We start from the raw sequence: 24,859 nt of genomic DNA on the forward strand, positions 1-24,859 counted from the left end.
AAGAAGGAATTGAGGAGCGGGCGGGCCGGCAGGGGTATATATTAGGCGCCATACCGGCGCCACTCCAGGGGGCGACCTGCCGGCCCACCCAGTGTTGCTAGAGTAAAAGTTTCTCTGACGAACGTGCACGCGGCGCGCGCACACCTAGCTGGAATGGATATGAGCAAGCACTCGAAGAAGAACATTTAGTTTTCTTCAAACCAGCGTATGAATCTACCACACGTTAGCCTGCTGTGCACTAACGGTCCATACAGACTCTGCTGATATGCGCTATCTGTTCATTAATGCACTTTAATGTACTCCTGTTTCAAAGCAGGGTAGGTCAAAACACACTAATGAACTGTCAGTGTGCTTCAGAATGGTACACATGGACAGTTAGTACACAGCAGGCTAGTGTGGGGTAGATTCACATACCAGTGTGCAGAGAAAAGACGGTTACTCACCTTTGTAACTGTTCAAGATGTGTTGCTAATATCAATTCCAATTTAGGTGTGCGCACGACGTGTGCACGTTCATTGGAAGATTTTTACCCTAGTAACACTCGGTGGGTCGGCTGGGTCGCCCCTGGAATGGCGCCATTATGGCACCAGACATATACCCCTGCCGACCCATCGCTCCTTCAGTTCCTTCTTGCTGGCTACTCCAACAGAGGGGAAGAAGGGTTTGGAATGGATATGAGCAACACATCTCGAAGAACAACAGATACAAAAGTGAGTAACCGTCTTTTCTTCTTCGAGTGCTTGCTCATATCGATTCCAATTCAGGTGACTCCCAAGCCTTACTTAGGCGGTGGGGTCAGAGTGAGATGTTGCAGAATGTAACGCTGCTGAACCAAATGCCGCGTCATCTCTGGACTGTTGCACCAATGCATAGTGTGACGCTAAGATGTGCACAGACGACCAGATAGCTGCCCGACAGATCTCCTGGATGGGTACGTGGGCCAGGAAGGCGGCAGATGAAACTTGGGCCCGCGTAGAATGGGCTGCAAGTTGGCCAGTTGGAACGTGAGCCAAATAATAACAGGCACGGATGCAAGACATCACCCAAGATGAAATTCGCTGCTAGGAGACAGGAAGGCCCTTCATCCAGTCTGCTACTGCTACGAAGAGTTGAGGTGTCTTTCGAAAGGGCTTTGTTCTCTCGATGTAAAAGGCGACAGCCCTATGAACGTCTAGGGAATGCAACTGTTGCTCCCAACGTGAGGAATGTGGTTTTGGGAAGAAGACCAGGAGAAAGATGTACTGGTTGACGTGGAAAGCAGATATTACCTTAGGGAGGAATGCGAGGTGAGGTTGCAGCTATACTTTGTCCTTATGAAACACCGTCTAAGGGGGGTCTGCTGTGAGGGCCCGAAGTTCCGACACTCGCTTGCCGATGCAATGGCGACGAGGAAGGTTGTCTTCCAGGAAAGGTACAGGAGCGAGCAGGTGGCCAGCGGCTGAAAGGGGGCACCCATGAGTCTGGATAGAACTAGACTGAAGTCCCACGTCGGACGCCGAATCTGCGGGTACAAGCGCTCCAAGCCCTTGAGGAATCTGATAACCAAAAGGTTAGAAAAAACTGAATGCCCATTCTCCCCTGGATGGAAAGCAGAGATGGCTGCCAGGTGCACCTTTATGGAGGAGACTGCTAGGCCATGCTGCTTCAAAGACCAGAGGTATTCCAGGACAGTGGGGACTGTTAACTGAGTGGGGACAGCATCGCGCTGAGTGCACCAGCAGGAGAAATGCTTACACTTGGCCAGGAATGTCAACCTAGTGGAAGGCTTCCTGCTACCCAGCAGCACCTGTTGAACCGCAGTGGAGCAATGCAGCTCAGATTGACTTACCCATGCAGCATCCATGCTGTGAGATGGAGGGACTGCAGGTCTGGGTGGCGAAGTCTGCCGTGTTCCTGAGTTATGAGATCCGATCAGAGTGGTAGGGGAATTGAGTTGGTCACCGACAGGTTGAGCAATGTGGTGTACCAGTGCTGTCTCGGCCATGCTGGAGCAATCAGGATTAAGTAGGCCTTGTCTCTGTGGAGCTTAAGTAGGACCTTGTGGACCAATGGGAACGGTGGAAAGGCATAGAGGAGATAGTCTTTCCACGCTATCAGAAATGCGTCCAAGAGGGAGCCCGGGGAGCGTCCATGGAAGCAGCAGAACACGTGGCACTTCCAATTCTAGTGAAAGGCGAAGAGGTCTATGTGGGGAAATCCCCATACTGGAAAATGAAATGGATAACATCCGGACGAATCGACCACTCGTGAGCTAGGAAGATCTGCTGAGGTGATCCGCCAGGGTGTTCTGAACTCCTGGGAGAAAGGAAGCTACCAGATCAATTGAGCGGCCTATACAAAACTCCCAGAGCTGAATGGCTTCCTGACAAAGGAGGGAGGAGCGTGCTCTGCCCGTTTGTTTATGTAAAACACGGCCATTGTGTTGTCCATGAACACTGTAACACAACGACCTTGGAGATGTTCTCCAAACACTTGACACGCTACACAAATCGCCCTCAGCTCCCTCATGTTGATGTGCAGGGTCACCTCTTGCGCCACAAGAGGCCTTGTGTATGGAGACCCGTGAGCGCCCCACCTAGAGATGATGCGTCTGTGGTCAGAGCTATCGAAGGTTGTGGTGCATGGAAAGGCATCCCTGCATAGACCAGGAAAGGATTCAGCCACCAAGTCAAGGAGCCTAAGATGTCCTTGGGAACAGTGAGAATCGTGTCCAGGCTGTTGCAGCCTGGGCGGTACACTGAGGAGAGCCAAGTCTTAAGTGGACGGAGGCGCAGTCTGGTGTGTTTGGTCACAAAGGTGTTGGCGGCCATGTGGCCCAAGTGACCAAGACACATGTGAACCGACGACATTGGAAAGCTGTAGAGGCCTTGAATTCCATTGCCATAGCCTGAAAACAGGGCTGTGGTAGGCAAGCTCTGGTGAGACTGGAGTTCAGGATCGCTTCAATGAAGTCTATTCTCTGTGTGGGTACCAGAGTGGACTTCTCGATGTTGAGCATCAGGCCGAGTTGTCTGAACAGATCTCTGATGAGATGCACATAATGACGCACTTGCATCTTCGAGGGCCCCCAAATGAGCCAGTCGTCTAGGTACGGAAAGACTTGTACTCGACGATGACTGAGGGAGGCCACGACAACAGCCATGCATTTTGTAAAAAATCGTGGGGCCGTAGAGAGGCCGAATGGAAGAACCGCAAATTGAAAGTGTTGTTGGTTGACCACAAAGCAAAGGTATCGCCTGTGTGGTGGGTAAATCGTGATTTGGAAATACGCATCCTTCATATCGAGGGCGGCGTACCAGTCTCCCGGATCCAGGGATGGGATGATGGTTCCCAGGGATACCATGCGGAACTTCAACTTTACCATGAATTTGTTGAGTCCCCACAGGTCTAGGATCAGTCTCAGACTTTCCTTTGCTTTGGGAATTAGGAAGTAGCGGGAGTAAAACCCCTTGCCCCTCATGTCTTTTGGTACCTCCTCTATAGCTCTGATAGTTAGGAGCGCCTGAACCTCCTGTAGGAGGAATTGCTCATGAGAGGCGTCCCTGAAGAGGGACGGGGAGGGAGGGTGGGGCAAAATAAACTGAAGTTGGTATCCCCTAAAATGGGGTTTGAATTACAATATGGCAAACAGTGAACAGAAGTTACAGTGTAGGCAAGTGTAGTGGATGGCAAACAGTGAACAGAAGTTATATTGATAAAATGAACAATTAAAAACAATTTATCAGTTCTACATGATCTGAAGTCAGGCGGGACCACGCAGGGAGGAAATAGGAGACGCAGTTGCAGAAGGGTGAAGGATCTGGGAAAGAGACTGGTGCTCAGCCCTCGGGTACACCTTCAAAAGTTTTGTTTGGGCCCTGCTGGTGGTTTAGGGGGGCACTGATTCTTACCCCCTTGGGGACCAGACTGCCTCCCGCGGTTACCCCTGCCACGTCTTCTAGCAAAGTCCTGTTGTGGCCGAGGGATGGGGTAGGTGCATTGAGGCTTGGGGTGGAAGGGTCTGCTCTGGGTTACTGGGGTGTGCATCCCCAGGGAGCGCATAATTATTCTATTGTCCTTTAGGCTTTGAAGCCTGAGGTCAGTTTTTTCGGAGAATAGCCCCTGGCCTTCAAAGCGCAAGTCTTGTATTGTCTGCTGCAGCTCAGGTGGAAGGCCGGACACCTGGAGCCAGGAAATGCGTCTTATCGTCACTCCTGAAGTCAGAGTTCTGGCTGTAGAATCAGCTGCGTCCAAGGATGCTTGGAGGGGAGGTTCTCACCACCTTTTCCCCTTCTTCCAGCAGGGCCATGAATTCTTGACAGGACTCCTGGGGAATAAGCTCCGTAAACTTCCCCATGGAGGTCCACGTGTTATAATTATATCTGCTTAGGAGAACTTGTTGGTTAGCTACCCTAAGCTGGAGGACCCCCGCCGAGTAAATCTTGCGGCCAAACAAGTTAAGGATCTTAGCCTCTTTGGACTTGGGGCAGGAGCTTGCTGGTCATGATGTTCACGTTCATTAACAGACTGCACCACCAAGGAGCAAGGGTGAGGAAGCACATACAAATACTCATAACCCTTGCATGGCACCATATATTTCCTCTCCACCCCTCTGACACTGGGAGGAATAGAGGCTGGAGACTGCCAGATCGTATCCGCATTGGCTTGGATAGTGTGAATAAAAGGCAGGGTAACTCTGGTAGGGGCATCCACTGATAAAATGTCCACCACTGGGTCTTCTATCTCTGGCACCTCCTCCACTTGCAAGTTCATATTCTGCACCACCCGTCGCAGAAGATCTTGGTGAGCCCTCAAGTCAATTGGAGGAGGGCCAGAGGAGGATGTGCCTGCCACTGCTTCATCAGGTGATGAGGAGGAAGAAAGGCCAGGGACAAGGGCATCCTGGGGAGGCTCCTGCTAGCGAGGGTCCTGGAGACCGATGTCAGATATAGGTGAGGCCTGGGCATCCATCGGCTGGACAGCATCGTCATCCGTGCCCGTCGGGGGAGGACGGCTCACAGTTGCCTCCAGTACACGCTGTTCCAAGGTGGCTGACCGTGGTGCAGCTGAGGGAACACCTTGGGCCTGATGGTATGCCCAAAGTGTCCTGAAGGACCTCTGAGGGGGGTGTTGGTCAGGATCCTGACTCTCCGCATAGGTGTGACTGGCTGCCTCTGTGTCACGACCTTGGGTGTAATACCCGCTCCCCGTCTGAGATGATGCTGAAATGTGTCTTGAAGGCAAAGGGGGGGCTGAGAGTGTAGAACTGATCAATTGTTTTTAATTGTTCACTTTATCAATGTAACTTCTCTTCACTGTTTGCCATCCACTACACTTGCCTACATTGTAACTTCTGTTCACTGTTTGCCATATTGTAATTCAAACCCCATTTTAAAATGCTCACTCCGTTTTGTAAAAGCTTCCTCCAACCTTCATTTTGCAAATCCTGCTATAATCTTATTAGTTAGTTTAGATGTGTGAATGAGGTATGTATGGATGATGGTATCAACCTCCAGCTCCAGCCTGTCCTGATGAAACAAAGTTCAAATACCAACGGCTGAAGATGCAGACAAGAGCCCTAACAAAGTAAAAAGTGTCCACCCTAAAAAGAAAAGGTACAATAGAAGGAAGATCAAAGCCAGGTCCCAGGCTGAAAGTCACGCCTGCAATTGACAGGTGATCAATCACCAAACCCAGAGGCAGGATGACACAGCAAGACCTAGACACTCTGGATTCAAACTAAAGCCTACCAAAAGGATGGGTGAGATGGAAGACTTCGGAGGGTAACATTCTGCTGCCAACATGGAAGGGCATTGGTGCAGGCCCAGCAGAGATCCTTCTGCCCGGCAAGCTGCAAAATCAAGCCATGAACTCAAACTATGTCCAGGGCATCTAATGGATGGATGGGTGGGTGTGTAAAGATTAAGATATTAGTTATTGGTCATAAATCAGATTATCATCATCATAAATGTGACATCTTTGTCTTGCCCCCTGAAAAGATCCGGTGTAGTTTTGTCTGTACAACAAGAGTCCTCGAGCAGGTGTCATGTCTCAAGCTGACTGGTTGCGGGACGGAACCGGGGAGTGGTACCGGGACCTCTGGCTGAGGTTCTTTCGCGGTACCGGAACATTCCAGTGCCGAAGGAGTGCTTCGGACTGAAGAAGCTTGTTCAGCACTCGGTACTGAGGGCGCAGGGCTAAGTGCTGCCTCCACAAGGAGCTGCTTCAAATGCAAGTCCCGCTCCTTCTTTGTCCTAGGCTTAAAGGCCTTACAAATGAGGCACTTATCAGGGAGGTGGGATTCCCTGAGTCACTTCAGGCAGGAGTCGTGGGGATCCCCCACTGGCATTGGCTTGAGGCACGCCGAGCACGGTTTGAAACCCGGTGACCTGAGCATGAGCCCTGGCACCTCGGATAATCCCCGACCCCCCAACAACTATACACACTATCTATACACAGAAAACTAAAAACTAACCATAACTATGAACTAGTGAACTATCGACAAACTATCTATAGAGAAAACACGAGGAAAGCTAGGGAAGCGGAGATCAGAGCTCCACAGTTCCAAGGAACTGAAGGGGCGATGGGTCAACAGGGGTATATATCCGGCACCACAATGGCGCCACTCCAGGGGGCAACCCAGTCGACCCACCGAGTGTTACTAGGGTAAAAATCTTCCGACAAATGTGCACATAGCACGTGCACACCTAAATTGGAATCAATACAAGCAAGTACTCGAAGAAGAACAAAATGCTCATGTAGACAAGCCCTTCGCCTCACTTGGTATATTAAGACACTATAACAAATTACACCACACACATTATATACGTATATTAATATCAGCTGCAACACATGCAAAGGGAAGAACAACAGTTCTTATAGTTAACATTGATCTATTTTTGTGTTTAAAATCTCACTCACGGAAATTTTACCTATATGTTCACAGTGAGGAAAAAAATAATGAATGGTTTATTTAAGTCACAAAACCCTGAAATTATTTAACAGAAATCCTTCTGCACGGCTTGTTCAGAATATCTTTACAATGCTTTTCCAAAGGAAGATCTAACTGTGGTATTCAAAGAATTAAACTATATCTTACTTCCTGAAATTAAATATTTTCAAGACACTCAAAATTGAAGTCTAGCAAAAACCTTTAAGGCTTTTAAGTAATTTTCCACACAAGAGGTTTTCCCTTGGAGAGGAATGGGAAGGTACTCCACCCTATTGATATTTTTCAAAACATTTTCAGTATCTTAATCTTCAAACATAAAACTAATTGTGAAAAGTAGGATGTTTGCTCAACTAACAAGCTTTTCTGCATGATGCACAAAGCTGCTGTATATTTTTGCTGTACCTTATTGTTTTCTTCTTTACAATAAATGATATCTACTGGGTAACACAGAGAAGTAAGTATTTTGTGACACTTGCATGCATACAGTAAATACAACAGTTGTTGCTCCAGAAACTAAACAATGCTATAGCAGCTACAGTAACTTCCATCTGCAGTTCTAAAAGTAGTTCACAAGATTTACCTCAGGTCCCAAAAAAATCAAGGGCTTTCAAAATTGAGATCAGTACCTGGCCACCATATGTGAAGTGGGATTAAGGGGAGGGTGTGGGATATCAAGATAATGCATTCTCATCAGTTTCTGGAGGATGAGCACCTCGCTATCATGACCCATTAAAAAAGCAGTGCTGCACTAGAAACAAACTATCATCAGTACTCAGGATGAAATCTGTGAGGGCCAGAGGTAAAGTATTCTCTATTAAGGGCTCCAGACACTTTAACAGGTTACCGGAGCCACGCCTGACTGTTGTCAGAATATGACCCAAGACTCATTATTTTATGAATACCTTCTTCCAATGAAGGCAGGCAGAAATTACAAGTTACAAAATAGCTTAACCTAGAAGATCTGAAGAGCAGAACTGAGAGCGATGTACTCTCTTGAAGATCAATCTTATTGTGTTTGACAGAACTACTAAGCAGTGATGGGGATCCTTGAAATACTTATGAGAATAGAAAAGAAGAATCTATTCTAGAAACTGCTTGCCTAACATTTGAAAGACTTACCCTTGCAAGACCACCAACAGCCTCATTTTCTTTCTACTGTAACTGGATTGACGTGCGCTGCGGTTCTGCTGGGACTCGAGAACACTTGAAAGGTAACGCTGAAAGCGGGCAGCACTGAAACATTCAGGGCTATCCATAGTTTGCCGATAAACAACCCACCTGAAATAATCAAACTGAGTGAGATATCAATTCAATTCTGTTTTTTTCTTTATACACATTATTTCTGTTCTTTTCCTTTTGACGCGATGGCCATCGAAAATAAATTTGTGACCAGTACACAGGAATTCCCTATTTCTGATCCCATACAGAAACAAAGGAGAAATTCACTTGGGCTTGTCTTTTCAGCATCAGCCTACTGTTTCTAAATTGATGCCAATGGCTTCTTTGATACGAAAGAAGGTCAAATAGCATCTTCAAAACAATGTGCCAGAGTAATTTTGATTTGTGTGTTAGTAATAAAATTGAGTGATCACGAGCAGAGATCCTAGAAATCCCTTTGTGACAGAAAAACAGACAATTTTTAGTTTTTGCATTTTGTGAAAAAAATAAAAACATATATTAACTATTAACTAAATTTTACTTCAAGTACCAGTGTCACTTATTCCATTGGTGCCCAACCTTAGTACAAAGGAGGGCCATATAAACCCAAGCCCAACCTTGTGTGGGCCAAGCAGACTTTTTAAGAAAGTTTCAGTTGACAGCAGGAGTCTCCCCACTCAGGGCTGACAAGGGGAACTTTTTTATTTAAAGTTTGCATACAAAAAAACAAGGCCTAAAACAAGCCACACAGAAAACCCCACCATTTATTTTCACATTTGTCTCAGAACAGCGAATTACTTGAAAATTTAAAGTGCTAAATTCCCATCCAGCCAGGTCCTAATACTTGCTGGAGTCACCTTACTAGGGAGACTACATTCCAGATTTTTAGATAATAAGATTTTTGAGGAAAGAAAAAGGGGTTTGTTTGTTTGATCTCGTACAGAGCTGAGTACTCAAACAAGATAAAACTCTAAAATGATTCTTTCCCATCTCCATATGATGGTAGAAGTTACACATATTCTCTCTGGTCTGGCAAAACACTGCAAAAACACAACCATTTTTAAAGCAGATTCTACATTTAAAAACAATATTTTAGCTAGATTTCAAATATATTCTCACCTCTTACACAAAAGATGAGTTATATTTGCTTTAAGACTCACCACCAGAGAAAACAAGCAATGAAATCTCTCTACCTGTTCTCTCAAAGTGCTGACAAAGAAAATCACCAAGGGATCAGTCACTTTAGCCTAACATCTAATGTTTCATCTGCCCCTTTTGGAGATACTGCTAATCCTGCAGATGAACTGAACAGTCTTGGAGAACTGAAACAAATGGACATACAGTAGTCACAACTGGCCATTTGAATTAACGTTCTTGTGGTATCTGTGGTATTCCCATTCTTAACGTAGAATAATATTTAACTACCTAAGATACTTATATGACGTGCATACACACATCCCCGCCGGCCATTACTTTGGAATCTAAGTCCCTCAGGATTTTTACTGCACAAGTCCAACACCCTTGTGAGGTAACAAAGTGCAATTATTCTCACTGTCAGGATGGGGAACTGAGGAACACAGAGACAAACTGAAGTGCTCATGGTCATACAGTCTGTGGCAGAGCATGGAACTGAATCCAAGTCTCTCAAATCCATGGCTAGCAACCTAATCACTTCACATCCTTCCTGAATATCACAGGAACTGTTTGGTACAAAAATGTAAAGATCAACCAACTTTTTTCTTTTTTTGATGACTGCTGTAGAAAGTAGAACCAAAACTACACTAACCTTCCATACTCCTTGTTAAAAGTGACCAGGAAAGCGGACAGATCACTGGAGTGACAGCCCGGAAGCCCTGTTATAATAGTGATAACCACCTAAAATAAAAGTAAAAGGCATGTTTATGATTATTACTGTCATTATTATTTTTCTTCTAATTCTCAAAAGTACACTGGACACCTCACAAACAGATAAAACAAGTTGCCTACTCCTAGAAACTTAAATCCTAAATACAAAACACCACTGAAAGCACAAACAGTGGGAAGACTAAGAGACAGAAGGGAGCACAACAGCTATAAATATAACACTGGTTATGTAGTTAGTTATTTAGCTCTGTCACGTACGTCTTTTTTATATTTTACAGTTAATCGAACGTGACTGGACAACCAACCTTTGACAGAGCTGCATGTAATGCAGGGCTAATGAATAAACGCAGTGCAAAACAGATTTGCAAAGCAAAAGACTGCTTTACATTTTACAGACAAGAGAAGTGAAGGTGCAAGTACAGTATTTTATCAACTTTTTTCCTATCCATTTTTTAAAAAGTTGTTTTAAGGGTTTTGTTTTGGCGCTCTTACCTTATTTTCTGCATTGCTAACAGGAATGCTTTCCGACTGTTGTAACAAAATAGGAAGGTGTGCTCTCATTACTGGCTCACGACTTATACTGCTGACAGCAAAGTGTTGCAGAAACCTTTTAAAAGTGAAGTTGTATTATCTTCTAATCAAGACAATGTGGATTTTTCCCCTCCACATGAATAGCTGTAACTTGACTAGAGTGAAATGTGTTACTGGATATAGAACTTAATAGAGATCTCCCAGAGAGGGAAAAATATTTAGACTGTGTATTAATATTTGTATCTCATAAAAATTATTTATTAAGAAGACGTTAGAGAAACAATAGGTCTTAAAATATGACATCTTTGTAATAATGCTTGGAAACGTGATCTTTTGAAATTACAAAAAACCCAACTCACCTCTCTAGTTCTGGGAGGCTAGCAGCCAGTTTTAGTTGGCTCCATCTTTCTCCAGCAGGATAGGACAACGCATTACATAGCTTCTGTATATTGGAGTGTCTAAAATAAGGACACCAATTTGTTTAATTCAAAACAAACCCTGCCAATTTCCTCTATTTTTAATCCACATATCCAAGTAGTAAATTCTGGCAAAAAAATTAGCACAAAGATATAACAATAATTTTATACTCTCTCTAAAACACCTAATATTTCATCATCATTCTGGTTCTTCAAGTGAATCAGCTGTAAAATATTCTATGGTGCCTGAGAGATCATATCGCTTGGCTGAATGTTAAATTGAACACACTACACTATACATATTATTACATGTGAATTCATGAAGATGAGCAACATCAACTTACAATCTCTTTTGTTCTACAGATAGGAAATCTGCCTGGACCACCTTTAAAGATATTCCTGAGTTTGTCTGTTTCCATGAGGAGAAAACCTTAAACAAAAACAAAAACAGGCCTCAAAACATTGAATTCATTTGGTTTTCACACATTTGAAATATTACTATATTAACCATCAAAGAGTCTTTTTAAACTATTTTGCTTTCATACAGGAAATTAAGTCTCTTATTATAATGCCAACTCAAAATGCTTCTTTTCTTTAAAACAGAAACCCTCCTCACTAAACAACTACCTCCAGCCATCCCATAACTGAGAAAACTGAGTGGTAGGAGAAGTCACAATCATACATATTTGGAAGGGAAGATGTTTACCCAATGTAGGGCATGCAAAACAAAATTGGGAAACTGCCAAATAAATGTTCAACAGTACTTATGCAATTACAGGAAAATAATGGATACAGATTTCAAGTAGCTTCCTGATGCAGAGTTGAGATTTACAATAAGCATCCCACTACCAGCACCTTGGGACTGAGACAAGGCAAAAAGGATGGGCAAACTGTATACCAAATGGCAAACAAAATGGGCTGTGACATTACTTGTGGATGCTAAACTGTGTGAAATACAAAATGGACAAACCAGAAAAGTTTACCTGAAATTGAAGTTTTAAGAGTTATGTCTTCAATGATCCACATTACTAAGAGAAATGAGGATGAATGTGACTTGCAACCCCTAATTTCAAGATTTTAAGCCAGTCCCACAACAGATGTACAAGCATAATGAAGTAAAGCTACCTTCAGCCATCAATTGCTAGCTCCTTTTCAACCCCAATGCTGCTAAACTATGCCAGTGAATAACGCACATCTCAAGGAAGTTGAGAAATAGTTCTATGATGTAGCTCTATCATACTTATGTGAAATAGTCTCTCACCTAATGCAGCACCATTCACAGTTAAAACACAATATAATTAATTACACAGGTCATGTCATATTTCTAATGTTCATTAGAAATGAATGTAAGTATTTACAATCCAACTTCTTGCAGCAAGACAGGAATTGGATATGTACACACTTCCTTTAGGAATGTAGAAGTCCTGCAACTTTCAAAAGAACAAGAGTGCCTAAGCCTTCTTTCTAAGAATGTAGTTCCTAGTATAAAAGGAGGGAACTCTATACTCCTCTAGAGTCTATAGCATCGCAAGAGATGTGCAGATATAGGACATCCATACCATTCCATCAGATCTCTCTCTCTGAATATAGGCTTCTTCTGCTTCCTTAAACTAGAAGAGACTCTAAAATGGACAGTGGTATGAAAAGCCAGAAGAGTTCACATTAATGGCTTCTGCACTGATAAAAGACACAAGACTCAATGCTTACTGCCTGGATAATATTGAATTGCAGTGAGCAAAAGGGGATATTTCAACAGTTGCAGTGCTCTAAGCTTGTTTTTTTAATCAGTGAAAATCCCACAAACACATGCACTGTTATGACAGAATAATCATATTAAAATCCTGAAACAGAAGTAGGAAGCTCTACATTTCCTTTGCTTCCAGTGGTAATTCAAATATGGTACATAACACACTGGACTGGTTTGGTTCAGTAGGACAAAATGGTGCAAACAGAAGTAATAACTTCAACCTTGAAATCACAGCAGACCATGAGACTAATGTTGTTTTCAACACTTCCCAAAAGTTTCTTCAATCCCAAGGCAAATGTAAGAAATTATTTTATGTATAACTGCCTTCAAAGTCAAGTGTTTTGTAACGTTGACCCGATTTTACTTTTAGTGAGGTACTGATTTTACTTTTTGAGACAATGGCTTAAATCTTATTCATCTAAGTCATGCTACTATGAATGGCACTGTGTGCCCAGAAGCCAGATTTAGAGGAATCAGGAGCAGACGTTACAGAAGATTTTAAGGTCTTTCCATCCTCTAAGTAAAGGCAACACCTATAGTCACACTTTTCAGTATAAATTGCTGAGACATAAAAAGATGAGACAAGAGGACAATCTTGCAACAATAATTCGGCATCTCAGCACTTGATGCTTTTTACTTTGAAATCCTAATGCATACAATAAAATTAAAACCTATGACATTATTATTGAAAACATATTACTCTTTTTTTGAAGTGTTAATGTCCTCCTGGAGAATTTCAATGGCTACTTAAAATCCTCAGACTGTCCTGCCAGACTCGGCACCTAAATATGCAACGATTAAAAAATGCCCCTTATGAAACACAGCCTTCTCCACACTTTCCAGTACAATCTACTTTGTGGGTGAGACTATCAATTGAAGGGGTACTTGGCAGTACTAAATCTAAACAAGTGAAGCTTATCTTCTTTAAAGACCTCCTAGGATCATGATCCATAAACTGTATAACCAGAAATATGCAACAAACCACTCCAATTTCAAGCATCAGGGCCTCTTAATGTAAGTGATAACAGTAGAAGAACTCACTTGGTACAGTATACTTCCAAAGGACGCTATTACAGAATGATAAGAACAAGCTACTCAAACACATACATTTTCCCCCTAGTTGAATCATCTAGGAAGTTAAGTTTTTCTATTCTAATGATCAAATTTAAAAGGATCTTCAAAACTTTTTCCAGGATTTATGACTCCTCTTTCACAAGGAGAGCTTCTCTACTTCTTCAGGATTCCTATAAGTTTAACTAACCAACATGATCTGGCTAGTAACTAGTTAAACTACTAATCTGGAACCAGAGAAACAAGAAGACTCATGATTTCTGGGTTGCTCGGGATTGGGAATATCACAAATTAAAACAACAGTGGAAGGGGACATTGGGAAGATATAGACCACTATGTTAAAAAGCAAGTTATCATTACATCTACAGAGAAGACAGTGCAATGGTCTCAAATATTCATAAAAAATATCTTCTGTGTGTCGTTAAAATTATCTTTAATTCAGTAGATAGATTTGACATCATGATTGATTTAGATAGTTCAAAAGCTAGGTATAATAACTGTAGCAAAATAAATACACCAGCACCATACCTGAAATATGACTATTACAGTCTTTATACTCAACAACCCAAACTCATTGGCCAGAAGAGAATGCAAGAGATAATTTTAACAGTGACTATGGGGTAATATGCTAATCACAATCATAATTAGAAAGTTATCACTAGGAACATCTACAAATGTTTAGAAAGATTTTCTCTCACACAAGATTTGAGGAATCAAGCGTAGAGTCACATTTCTCTCATACTGCTGGGAGAAAAGGCACTGGTGATTAGCAGCTAGATATAAGCCTCATATAGCCCATGCCCCGGGACCTGGACTAGATGACCCAGGGAATCATGCCTATAAATTAAGTTCCAGAAGCTTGAGGTAAGGGGGTAGGGTAGAAGAGTTGCTCTAGGTTACATTATTAACAGAAAGATGATTACAATAGACGTCACCTTCAGAAAACTGCTACCGTCTAACTTGTCATATTAAGACTTTGAGAAGTTGAGTTTTGAGAGCTTATCTTAAATCTAGAATCTGATTTTATTTTCAGTAAGGTGCTGATTTTACTTAACAGCTGCATTGACTGAAGCATACGAAAGTCAACTGGCTTGCCTAAGATCCCACGGTGAATCTCAGTGACTCATCTCGTATTAGGAACACAACTCCCTTGCTCTAACCACCTGATTATCTTGCTTCCTAAAACATCTTCCATTATCCTTACATCAGATGTAACAAAAATACCCATAATGTTCTACTTAAAGCAAGATGCTGTTTATTTACTTTACCTGTGAATAAAAAGCTTTATAGATCTTTGATTTTGGGAAAAGTCCAATCATCAAGAAGTTGCTCGGGGTATGCAACTGAACTGGTAGATGAACAAGCAAGGAACTTTTGAAGTCTATAAAAAGAGCAGCCACAACACTGGTAGAATCCTAGGAAAGAAATTAAAGGAAGTTTTACAATAAACAGTTTTGATAATTCAAAACAAAAACAGTGATATAATTTTGTTATATTTACGTGTATTAATTCTCCCATCTATAGCATTTTATAGTCACATTTACGGTACATCCTTTCAAGCCTGCAAAGGCTATGCCAAAAAGAATTCCACTACAGAAACGTAGGAGAAGGACCTACGATAATCAGTGATCGGGTTTTCAGATACCCAGTCATAACACAAATTCTCTCTCCTGTGGTATTAAAAAGAGTTAACATAAGTTTGAAAGAGGCCGTCAAGATTGGACAGCTGGATTTAAAAAAAGGACTAGAGTTGCCTTTCAAAAAGCTCTGCACCCTTTAAGAGTTAAATTTCCTTCCTGAAGCATTCAACTGTGGCTTTGAGGTTTAGGCAACACACAACCATCCATATCCTATTTTCCTCTACACTAGTAGTTCCCCAGAGTTCTCTGCTGGCACACCTCCTCTGGTAGTAGAAAAGGCAAAATATGTAACATGGAAGGTTAAAATGGATAGCAAAGCTGTAAGTTAGGAAAGCTTCCCTGACATCACAGATTTCACAATTACTACCATAAGAGGGACTGTACCAGTAGTGAAGTATGGCTATAAGGTTTGCCAGTAGAGATGCAACATGTAAGTATGTTGCAAGTGCTATGTTCTCTCATAAAATCCCCTACAGAGTTTAAAGTTCAAATAAATAAGTCTAGCATTCCTACTGTCAAAATTCTATTCTTGTAAGCCAACAGAAAATTGAAACTGATAAGATTCCTGTTCCCTAAAACTCATTAAAACGGGATTCTTGTCAATTTCAATTTCGATTTAATAAAATTAGGTTGTATTTGCAGTCATTAAATCTCAAAATGCTTTTAAAAACATGAATGCTGCCTCAGTATCCTGTAATGAAGATAATTTTATCTCTACTTACAAAAGTAGAAAGTAAGGTTCTACCACTCTAAATTCATGCAGAACATTGGTAGTGTTTTCTTTTCAAAAAAATTTGACTCCTAGCCATCTTGCCAAATACAGTAAAATACCACAGGTGCAGCATAACAAAGTTTTGTGCGCGCATATTCTGGATCACAAACACTGCATCCTAGGAGGATTGGTGGTGTGACTGGGAGAGAAGTTTAGTATTGTTGTAGATTTTGCCCTGGACAGCTAGTAGACAAAAAATCCCAGTTTTATTTTGCAGTATCCTACTAATGATAATTGAGAAGGAATCAAATTTTAGGCTGGTCAATACTTAAATATGAATGCCTCAATCTGGGGAAGTGTTTCAGCATAGCCATCAACAAGCAGAAATCCTACACGGGCTACTGAACTCTCAGACTACTGAAGGGAGAGAGAAAGTCAAGAAGGATTTTTATGAAATCCATCCTGGATGCCCACAATGACCAGATTCCCCTTCTTTCTTTTTTCCTAAAAATCACCTTGCATACTATAGCGCAACAAGGCTCAGAAACTACTTCATTCTCCCCACCTCTAACTACCTACCTCTCTATCGTAAGGACCGTTTACACCTGGACTTCAAAACCCATGGAGCTTGACCTGGAAGTGAGTTTGTGTGTCATGCCCCCATTTGAACTGGGTTGTGGTACCCATCGCTTCTGGGGCACTGCAACTCTACCACAATGGCAGCTCCACAGCATCAGTGAATGTGGAACAATCTTATTGTGGAAAATGGGACCATACGAAAGCCTCAAGTCAGCAGCAACAGTTTGGAATCTCTCATCAAGAGGCAAATTATTTTAACCAGAAAAGTTAACAGCTACTTTGCCATTAGCTGGACATCTGTTGAACACGGTAAATTTCCCAAGCCATTTGTGTTTTATGTAACTATATTTGCTTAACAATGCAACAAACAGAATCAAGCTTTACAGAAGCTTTCAAAACATAATATATGGCAGTACACCAAGAAGATTTCTTTTCTAAAGGAAGATAATAAACCTCACTAGCCAGTAAAGTGCTATTCAAATGGTCAATAGTCACAAAAAGCCTTAATATATAACCTAGACTGTGCCTTCAAGAACAACTAAAACTACCAAGTATCAGAATTGATGAGAAGTTTGTCCTACCCAGGCATTATTAATGCTGATGAAATCAAGCTAGACATAAAAATTCTGGACACAGCACCATTAGAGATCAGCGGCATTTGAACTATCAAAGCTTAAACTGAAGAAGCTACCTTTAAAATACAATGCCAAGTGTTTTGAACAGTATCTAAAACTTCTGCTGCACCTAGATGTTCCTGTGTTTACAGAATTTACTGTTTTTGTTCGCTTTTTTTAAATGATAATAAAGTTTGAGAAAATTTTCTTGTGCAGACCTAAAGTTCAGGTTATGAGGGTCACACAGCTCAAACAGTAACAGGTGTTGTCATGCTTCTTTTAGGTACCCCTTTTTACCATGCATTTTTGTGTAGTTTACAGTTTACTACGATCTTCTTGTACTTTTTGTTAAAAGTCATAGTAATAATCTTCCTCTGACTAGAATGGAGAACACATGGCTTTCTTCAGAGAAAAGCATCAAGATTTAAAAAGGACAAAGCTCAGCCCATGCTAACTCACTAGAAATTAAGCGGCATGTTAACTCAGCAGCCGTAAGAGTGGGAGTCGCAAATCAATTTCCAAACCCATGTTTGTTTGGCTGACAATGTTACTAGGATTAGTTATAATTAAAAGATGAAAAAAAATAGAAAATCTGTATTTCAGAATTTTATAAGATATGCTTATTACTTTGAGGTCTCACTCTTGTTTGTAATACTTTCTCATTTGGAAGTGCAAATGATTATCCTTTCCTCTTCATCTACATTATTGTTACACTCTACCTTCCAAAAACAGTACACTAACAATCCCCTTATCCTCCTGTCATGTTTTAATATTTTTAGCTCTCCACCCTTGCTTCATGCCAAGTCAGTTAAACAATAAAATTCTCGTTCAAGGTTTTGCTTTGCACACAAACCTGGCAACAGTTCAAAAATGATAGCCAGACCCCATAAATAGCCAGAGTTTTATAAAAGTGAGTGTCTTGAATCAAACAATAGAAGGAAGGTCAGTGTTAAAATAGCTTATACAACTACAAAAACAGTCTGTCAATATGGTATTGAAGAAAAGGCAGCTATGGTAAGAGCCTCTACTGTCGTGCTTTTCAACTTTAAGCACATGCCTTTCTTGTATTTTATTTTTTTTAATTTTATGAAATCCTATCTACATAATGCTCTCTGGAAGTCCCTGTACTGTTACTTAAAGTACTTGAGACTGAAGAAAAACAAGTGCTTTTCTTTTTAGAGCGCATATGAAACTTTTTGCTCATACAGAGTAATCTCACATTCCCACTCTCAGTAATAAACTATGAAAGCAAGAAATAACTGTAGATAAAACAGATGTCTCTACTTTTAATGGGAGCTGTCCACACTAACCCAATTTTTAATTCTCAGAAGTCACATCACAGCAATACATTAGAAACAGCATATATTTAACATGGCAAATTATCATCATATAATGGACTAACAATTTGGTCAGAAATTGGCAAACCCCAATGTCTGCTAAAATAATGGTGTGATGTGTCATTCCACATTCTTTATGAAAATATGCTCATGATATGAATATGACATAAAAGATATACTTGATGCAAGATGGCTTATGTGAGATCTCATTGGAAAGGTTATGATTTACTGAATGGGATTATACAATTTGTATGCTGTATCATTTCTGTATTCGAAGTTAAGAATATTGACTATGAATCTGTATTTCAACTATGCTACTTCGAGTGACGCCCACTGCTAATACATTGGGTACAACAATGGAAAAGCCAGACAGGGTTGACGGCCCATCAGCGAGGACAATGAATTCTGAAAAGCTTGGCCTTCCTGTGGATGCTCCATACTGCCACTGACTCATGGATGTTGTGATACTAGATACTACAGGGTCAGGTGGTCTTGCCACCTCATACTAAAACATTACCTGGGAGTTCTTGTAACTTTCCACTGTAACGGAAGGGCGGGGGGGGGGGGGGGGGGGGGGGGGGGGGGGGTTGCTGGTGGTGGTGCAAGTTTGGGAAACAAGGAGTCCTGTCTTATGTAAATCGTATTTAAGGGTTGGGAGGAAGGCAAACAACAACACTCCTCCTCTCTGTGGCCTGTCTGCCCAAGAAGAAAGACTGCAAAAGGGAAGGCAAGAGAGGAGGCCAGACTGAGACAGGGTCCAATTTGAAAGGGAATATAACGAACTCTGAAACACAGAAACTTTGCAAACCGCTTGCAACAATATCTAGGGTGAGAAATACTGTTTGTAACCAATTTCTTTAGTGAAACTAGCTTAGAGAGAGAGAGAGAGAGAGAGAGAGAGAGAGAGAGAGAGAGAGAGAGAGAGAGAGAGAGAGAGAGAGAGAAGGTTTTTAAAAGCCTGGTTCAGCAAAACAGATTAAAGGGGGCCCATCCTGGCAAAACAGGTAGACTCAGTGGTAGCTCAGCACATTAGATGGCTTCCCAGGGGGTCCAACCCGCCACAAATGGTTCATGTGGTTTACTGCAAATAACTGGAATTTACACAGTAACGTAGAACACCTATGCTGCATGCTTTTCTTCCTAACTTTTCTCTCCCTGGGAAAGGTAAACCAGTCATCCCTTTCACATTGTCAGTTACACAGTGTCTACAACAGTAGACAAAGACATGCCTCGTGACCTTTTAAATAAGTGGTACACTGATAGGAACATTTGACTGAAGGTTAAAAATGTTTGGTATAGCTGCAGCACTTCATCTACAAACAAACCATGTGACTGGAGCTGTGAAACATAAAAATGAAAAATCTGATTAAAAGAAGTTTGCTAGATGTATAAATGAGTAAAATACATTTTTCTTTTCATTTACAGTTGTTACTTGGTTTTTAAAAATAGCGTGGAATGATTAAAAGTTAAAAAAACAACTCTTTCCACTGCATAAAATAAAGCTAGCAGCCCAAACTACAAAGATATCCATGATGAAATTCCCATCCTAAAATCTTGTCCTACTTACAGTTCAGCCATCATAAAAGTACAGTAAAACTAATACAAAGAATAGGAATTTGTATCCTGGAGTCCAAGAAGCATCTAGGGGGCATTCTACTGAAGGTCAACAATATTCTGCACACCTTGCAAACACTATCATAAAGATTCAAATATGTTTTTGCTAGTTACCATATATACTCGTTCACAGCCGAATATTTTTGGTAAAATAGTGATGCATCAAAGAGTGGGAGTAGGTTTACAAACGGGTCTACACCAAAATTTGATCATTTTAAACTCTATGGAATCACTGAGTTGAATATCTAATACATTGTTGTTTGCTTACTTGGAGTGTCTGCAGGCATGGAGCCCCTCAGCTCCCTCTGGCCACGGTTCGCAGTTCCCAGCCAATGGGAGCTGAGGGGCTCCAAGTAAACAAAACGTCCCAACCCACCAGTAGCTTACCCTGACAGGCCAGGAGCCCAAGTCTTCCAACCCCTGAAATACAGGGTCAGCTTACGAAAGGGTCATACAGTTTTTGTTATTTTTACCTATCCATTTGGGGGAGGGGGGGTCAGCTTATAAACTAACGGGCTACTGAACGAGTTTATACGGCACTTCATAAACACCCCTGTAAAAAATAAATTCAAGACAATCTATAACAGTAACTGCAAACCACTGAAGCACTTACCCCATCATAGAACTTGATGGAATCCATATGATTCTTTGAAACAGTAATGCTCCCGTGATGGGGATGGGAAAACAGAATGCCATCTGAAAAGAAGTATAGTTTACCTATAATTGAAAAAGGAAAGATTATTAATGTATGCAACATGCCACTATTTAGCAATATCTATTAACACTTTTTTCAATAAAGTCATATTCAAGTAGTACAACATGATGCAACTGGTGTTTCAGTCCAAAATATAATTTTATGCAACAAAAGCAGAAGTAATATACTAGACAGGAAGGCAATCCAGATAACATCTGTCCCAAACAGTAATTTTTACCAGATATCTCCAGATGTGATCAGGGAAGGAAACATTTTAAGGAACTTCCATATTATTTGTGCAAGTTCTACCCTGAGGAATCTCTTTAAAAAAAAATAAATTGTGGGGCTTTTAAAAAAATCCATTAATGATTAACTGCAAAACTGAGAAAAATAGTGACTATAGATTAGAAGAGATAAACAACTGAGATGAGTATGGTTTCTGAATTTCATAAGAATTTATACTTTTATTTTACACACACACATAAACATGCTATTTTCTATAAAAGAGTCAACAACTCAAGGAAAAATTTTAACCTATTAATGTCAAAACAGGGCCAACTTTGGACATATTTATCTAGCCAGTGTCACATTATACAATTCATATTTCAGCATAATAGATGGCAAGAAGCAAGTTCTATTTTTCTCTCACCAATCCCAAACATCGCTTTTGCTGTTAGTGGATATTATCTGCATATGTGGAGATTATTAAAAATTATAAAATCCAGTTTCTTTACTTTATTCACAGACTCACTTATCTTCACATGCAGAATAAAATCTATCATTTTGGTCAGCAATTTTCCAACTTGCTGGTGATTCAGTAACAGTCAGTAGGTGACAGTACCTACAGTCTCCCCACCTAGTTTCCAGCTGGTTTTACAGGCATCAAGGCTCTTCAAGAAAACCTGGATGGCCTGTGGAAGCAGCTGGAAAGGAGAAGGAGACAGCCTAGTTATCACAACAGCTAAATAAAAGCAGTTCTAAAGAAGGAGCTCAGATGTTCAATAAGAGAAGGAAAGGAACCACAAGCTGACATAAGCAAAACTGCTCTCCCTAAAAAGAGACCAGGAACTACCAATTTCTCTTCTCTAGACAGAAGGACAAAGTGAATTTGCCTTAAATATCTTAATATATAAATTACATTTTGCTGCTTATGAACATACTGCTTTCTGAGCTTCCAGACTTAAAATATGAAAAGAAAACAAATGAAGCAGAGAATATCAATATAATGCCAGGAAAAAAAGGAAAAGTCCTCACAGTAATAATAGCGTTATTCTGAATTTGTTTCAGTTGAACATACAGATATTGAGTCTCTTATCATCATCAGTTTATCTTTTGCAGGAAAAAGAAAGCAAAAGACAGTCTGCTGTTTCTTCAGGGACAGATGGCAAAAATCACATGATACCAGGAAGGCATGGTTTTAGCTGGAGCAGAGAGGGACCTGGATCATCAAGGATTTCTCAGTGGTTTCAATGGAAATGCAGCAGCCAGAGTTTCTTCAACGCAGTAAGGATTACACTGGGGAAGGATTAGGATGAGGGACAGAAGCTCCAGTGAAGCAAAAGTTTCAGTAGGAACAAGGAAGCAGAAGACTTGGCGTTTCAAGCCAAGCATAAGTATACCATACACACACACAAAATTTGCCTCATGCGTAGCTTGTCAACCCAAGGAAGAGCCTAGTTCACTAGACGAGATAAATCAACCCCCGCTGGATCGATAGCTCCCAAGGTAAGTGTAGACATGCCCTTAGAATGCTGAACTGTTCTTAAACACTTACAAAGGAAAACAAAACTCACCTTCCTCAGGCATGGCCTGTGAACTGCTAGAATAAATATATGCTCCATCACCTCCTGTTAGGAAAGTGCCGAGGAAGGATTCATCTTCCTAAAAAGAAAGCAAAATGTTTTACTCTAATATTATAGACTGTATTGGTGATGGTGACTATTCATTCTAAACCCGACCAAGTTTTATCCCGTTTTACACACTAGATTTACATTAAGCAGTAAGAGGATGGGTCTACATTAAAATATACCATCCCGCAAAAAAAAGAAGCCCCTTCTGCGCTTCTCTGGTGACTCTACAAATGCAAGTTAAAAGATAGTATTCAGATATAGACGGTGTCTAGTTCTGTGGCTAATATTTTCTCTTTGGTTAAACAGTTGCTGGCGTTCAAACTTACGAGACAGCTACTGCTGAATGCATAAGAGCTACTCCATTTGTCTACACAGTCACTAGATTACTATTTGTTGTTTAAGTACTGGATTACAAAAAATGCACTATATAAAACCAAATTCTGTTCTGTAAATACAATTCTGAATAAAAATAAGTACTTTTAATAAAAATATTAAAAGTCTAATTTATAAATACTTTTAGAGCTCTTGTCAGACCATTATAAGGACTGAATTACAGAAATAACAGATACAGCAAAAACAATTAAAAGGTAAAAGTTTAAATTGAGAAAATACATCTGTGCATTAGACCCTTTCTGATTAATTTTTTAAGTATTGCACCTAATCTTTGCATATCTGAAGATAAGGTGGCTTTTAATGGCACAACAAAGTTCTGGAGTATCATTTTAAAAAGTGCTTCCCCCCCACACTGATTTGTAAAGTAAAACCTATTAAATTATTTTTCACATTCACAGAGCATGGGCTTTAAGTTTTTATATCATCATCAGTCTACTGAACTAAAAGCATGTTATACACTTTACTAGGAACATAAATCACAAAAATATACTTATACTGAAAGATTATGGCAACTACAAATTAAACCACAGATGGAAAAACTCAAGATTTTTAAGATATTTCCAGATGCTACACAATTTTTTCCATACTTCCTCTATATATAGTTATTTATTTTAGGCATATAGCTTGCTATAAATTAAAAAAAATATATGTATAGTAATATTCATCTTTTCAATATATATTTTTGATAACTGAACTCAGGGGGTAACATTATTTAAAACCACGATTCCAAAGACGACTGATTAATAGAATTCTTTTTGATGTTAGTTTTTAGCTGTTTGTTTGCAGTAAAGAAAACCTAAAACTGAGTCTCGATCATATTCACCAGGGCTTTGGAGCGGAGCCCGGAGCAGCTCCAGAGCAGTGGAGCTGCAGGTTTTTGCCTAGAGCTGGAACAGGACTGGAGCACAGCTCCAAAGTCCTTATATTCACTGTCGTAATCTGTTATTTTTGTACAATGCAGTTTGAAGGCGGGGGGGGGGAGGGGAGGGAGAGAGAAAGGAATGGGGAAGAAAAAGAACAAACTTCCTTACATACAGAAACATGAATCAAAAAATACATTATGTATAGTCCATTATAGGAGTACATGTTATCTGTAGGTCTGTCGATTAATCACAGTTTTAAATCGCACTGTTAAACAAGAGACTACCAACTCAAATTTATTAAATATTTTGGATGTTTTTCTACATTTTCATGCATCATATTCTGTTTTGTAACTGAAATAAAAGTGTATCTTTTGATTACAAATATTTGCACTGTAAAAATGAAACAGAAGAAACAGTATTTTTCAATTCACCTCATACAAGTACTGCAGTACAATCTCTTTCTCCTGGAAGTGCAACTTACAAATGTTTGTCTGAGCAATTGGTTGAACAAGAAATAGGACTGAGTGGACTTGCAAGCTCTAAAATATTACTTTGTTTTATTTTTGAATGCAGTATTTTTGTACATAATTCTATATTTGCAAGTTCAACTTTCATGATAAAGAGATTCCATTACACAACTTGTATTAGGTGAATTGAAAAATACTACTTTTTTTGTGTCTTTTTACAGTGCAAACATTTGTAAAAAAAATAAATATAAAGTTAGCACTGTACACTTTGTATTCTCTGCTGTAATGGAAATCAATATATTTGAAAATGTAGAAAACATCCAAAAATATGTAAATAAGTGCAATTAATTGTGATTTTTTTTTTTATTGCTTGACAGCC

General features: G+C 40.4%; 1 protein-coding gene across 1 annotated transcript in view; it reads right to left on the reverse strand.

Annotated features, from left to right (window-relative positions):
- DNAAF9 (dynein axonemal assembly factor 9) overlaps positions 1 to 24,859 on the reverse strand; it is a 144,236-nt gene that overhangs the window by 50,621 nt on the left and 68,756 nt on the right. Inside the window, exons 20-27 of the mRNA XM_075066669.1 lie at positions 22,701 to 22,788; positions 20,827 to 20,930; positions 14,986 to 15,132; positions 11,244 to 11,329; positions 10,843 to 10,941; positions 10,445 to 10,559; positions 9,876 to 9,964; positions 8,051 to 8,209 (exon numbers count right to left, since the gene is read on the reverse strand). Of these exons, the coding sequence (XP_074922770.1) occupies positions 8,051 to 8,209; positions 9,876 to 9,964; positions 10,445 to 10,559; positions 10,843 to 10,941; positions 11,244 to 11,329; positions 14,986 to 15,132; positions 20,827 to 20,930; positions 22,701 to 22,788 (887 nt within the window). The remainder of the gene's footprint in view (positions 1 to 8,050; positions 8,210 to 9,875; positions 9,965 to 10,444; positions 10,560 to 10,842; positions 10,942 to 11,243; positions 11,330 to 14,985; positions 15,133 to 20,826; positions 20,931 to 22,700; positions 22,789 to 24,859) is intronic.

Source organism: Chelonoidis abingdonii, chromosome 5 (assembly GCF_003597395.2).
Source record: "Chelonoidis abingdonii isolate Lonesome George chromosome 5, CheloAbing_2.0, whole genome shotgun sequence".
NCBI classification, from domain to species: Eukaryota; Metazoa; Chordata; order Testudines; family Testudinidae; genus Chelonoidis; species Chelonoidis abingdonii.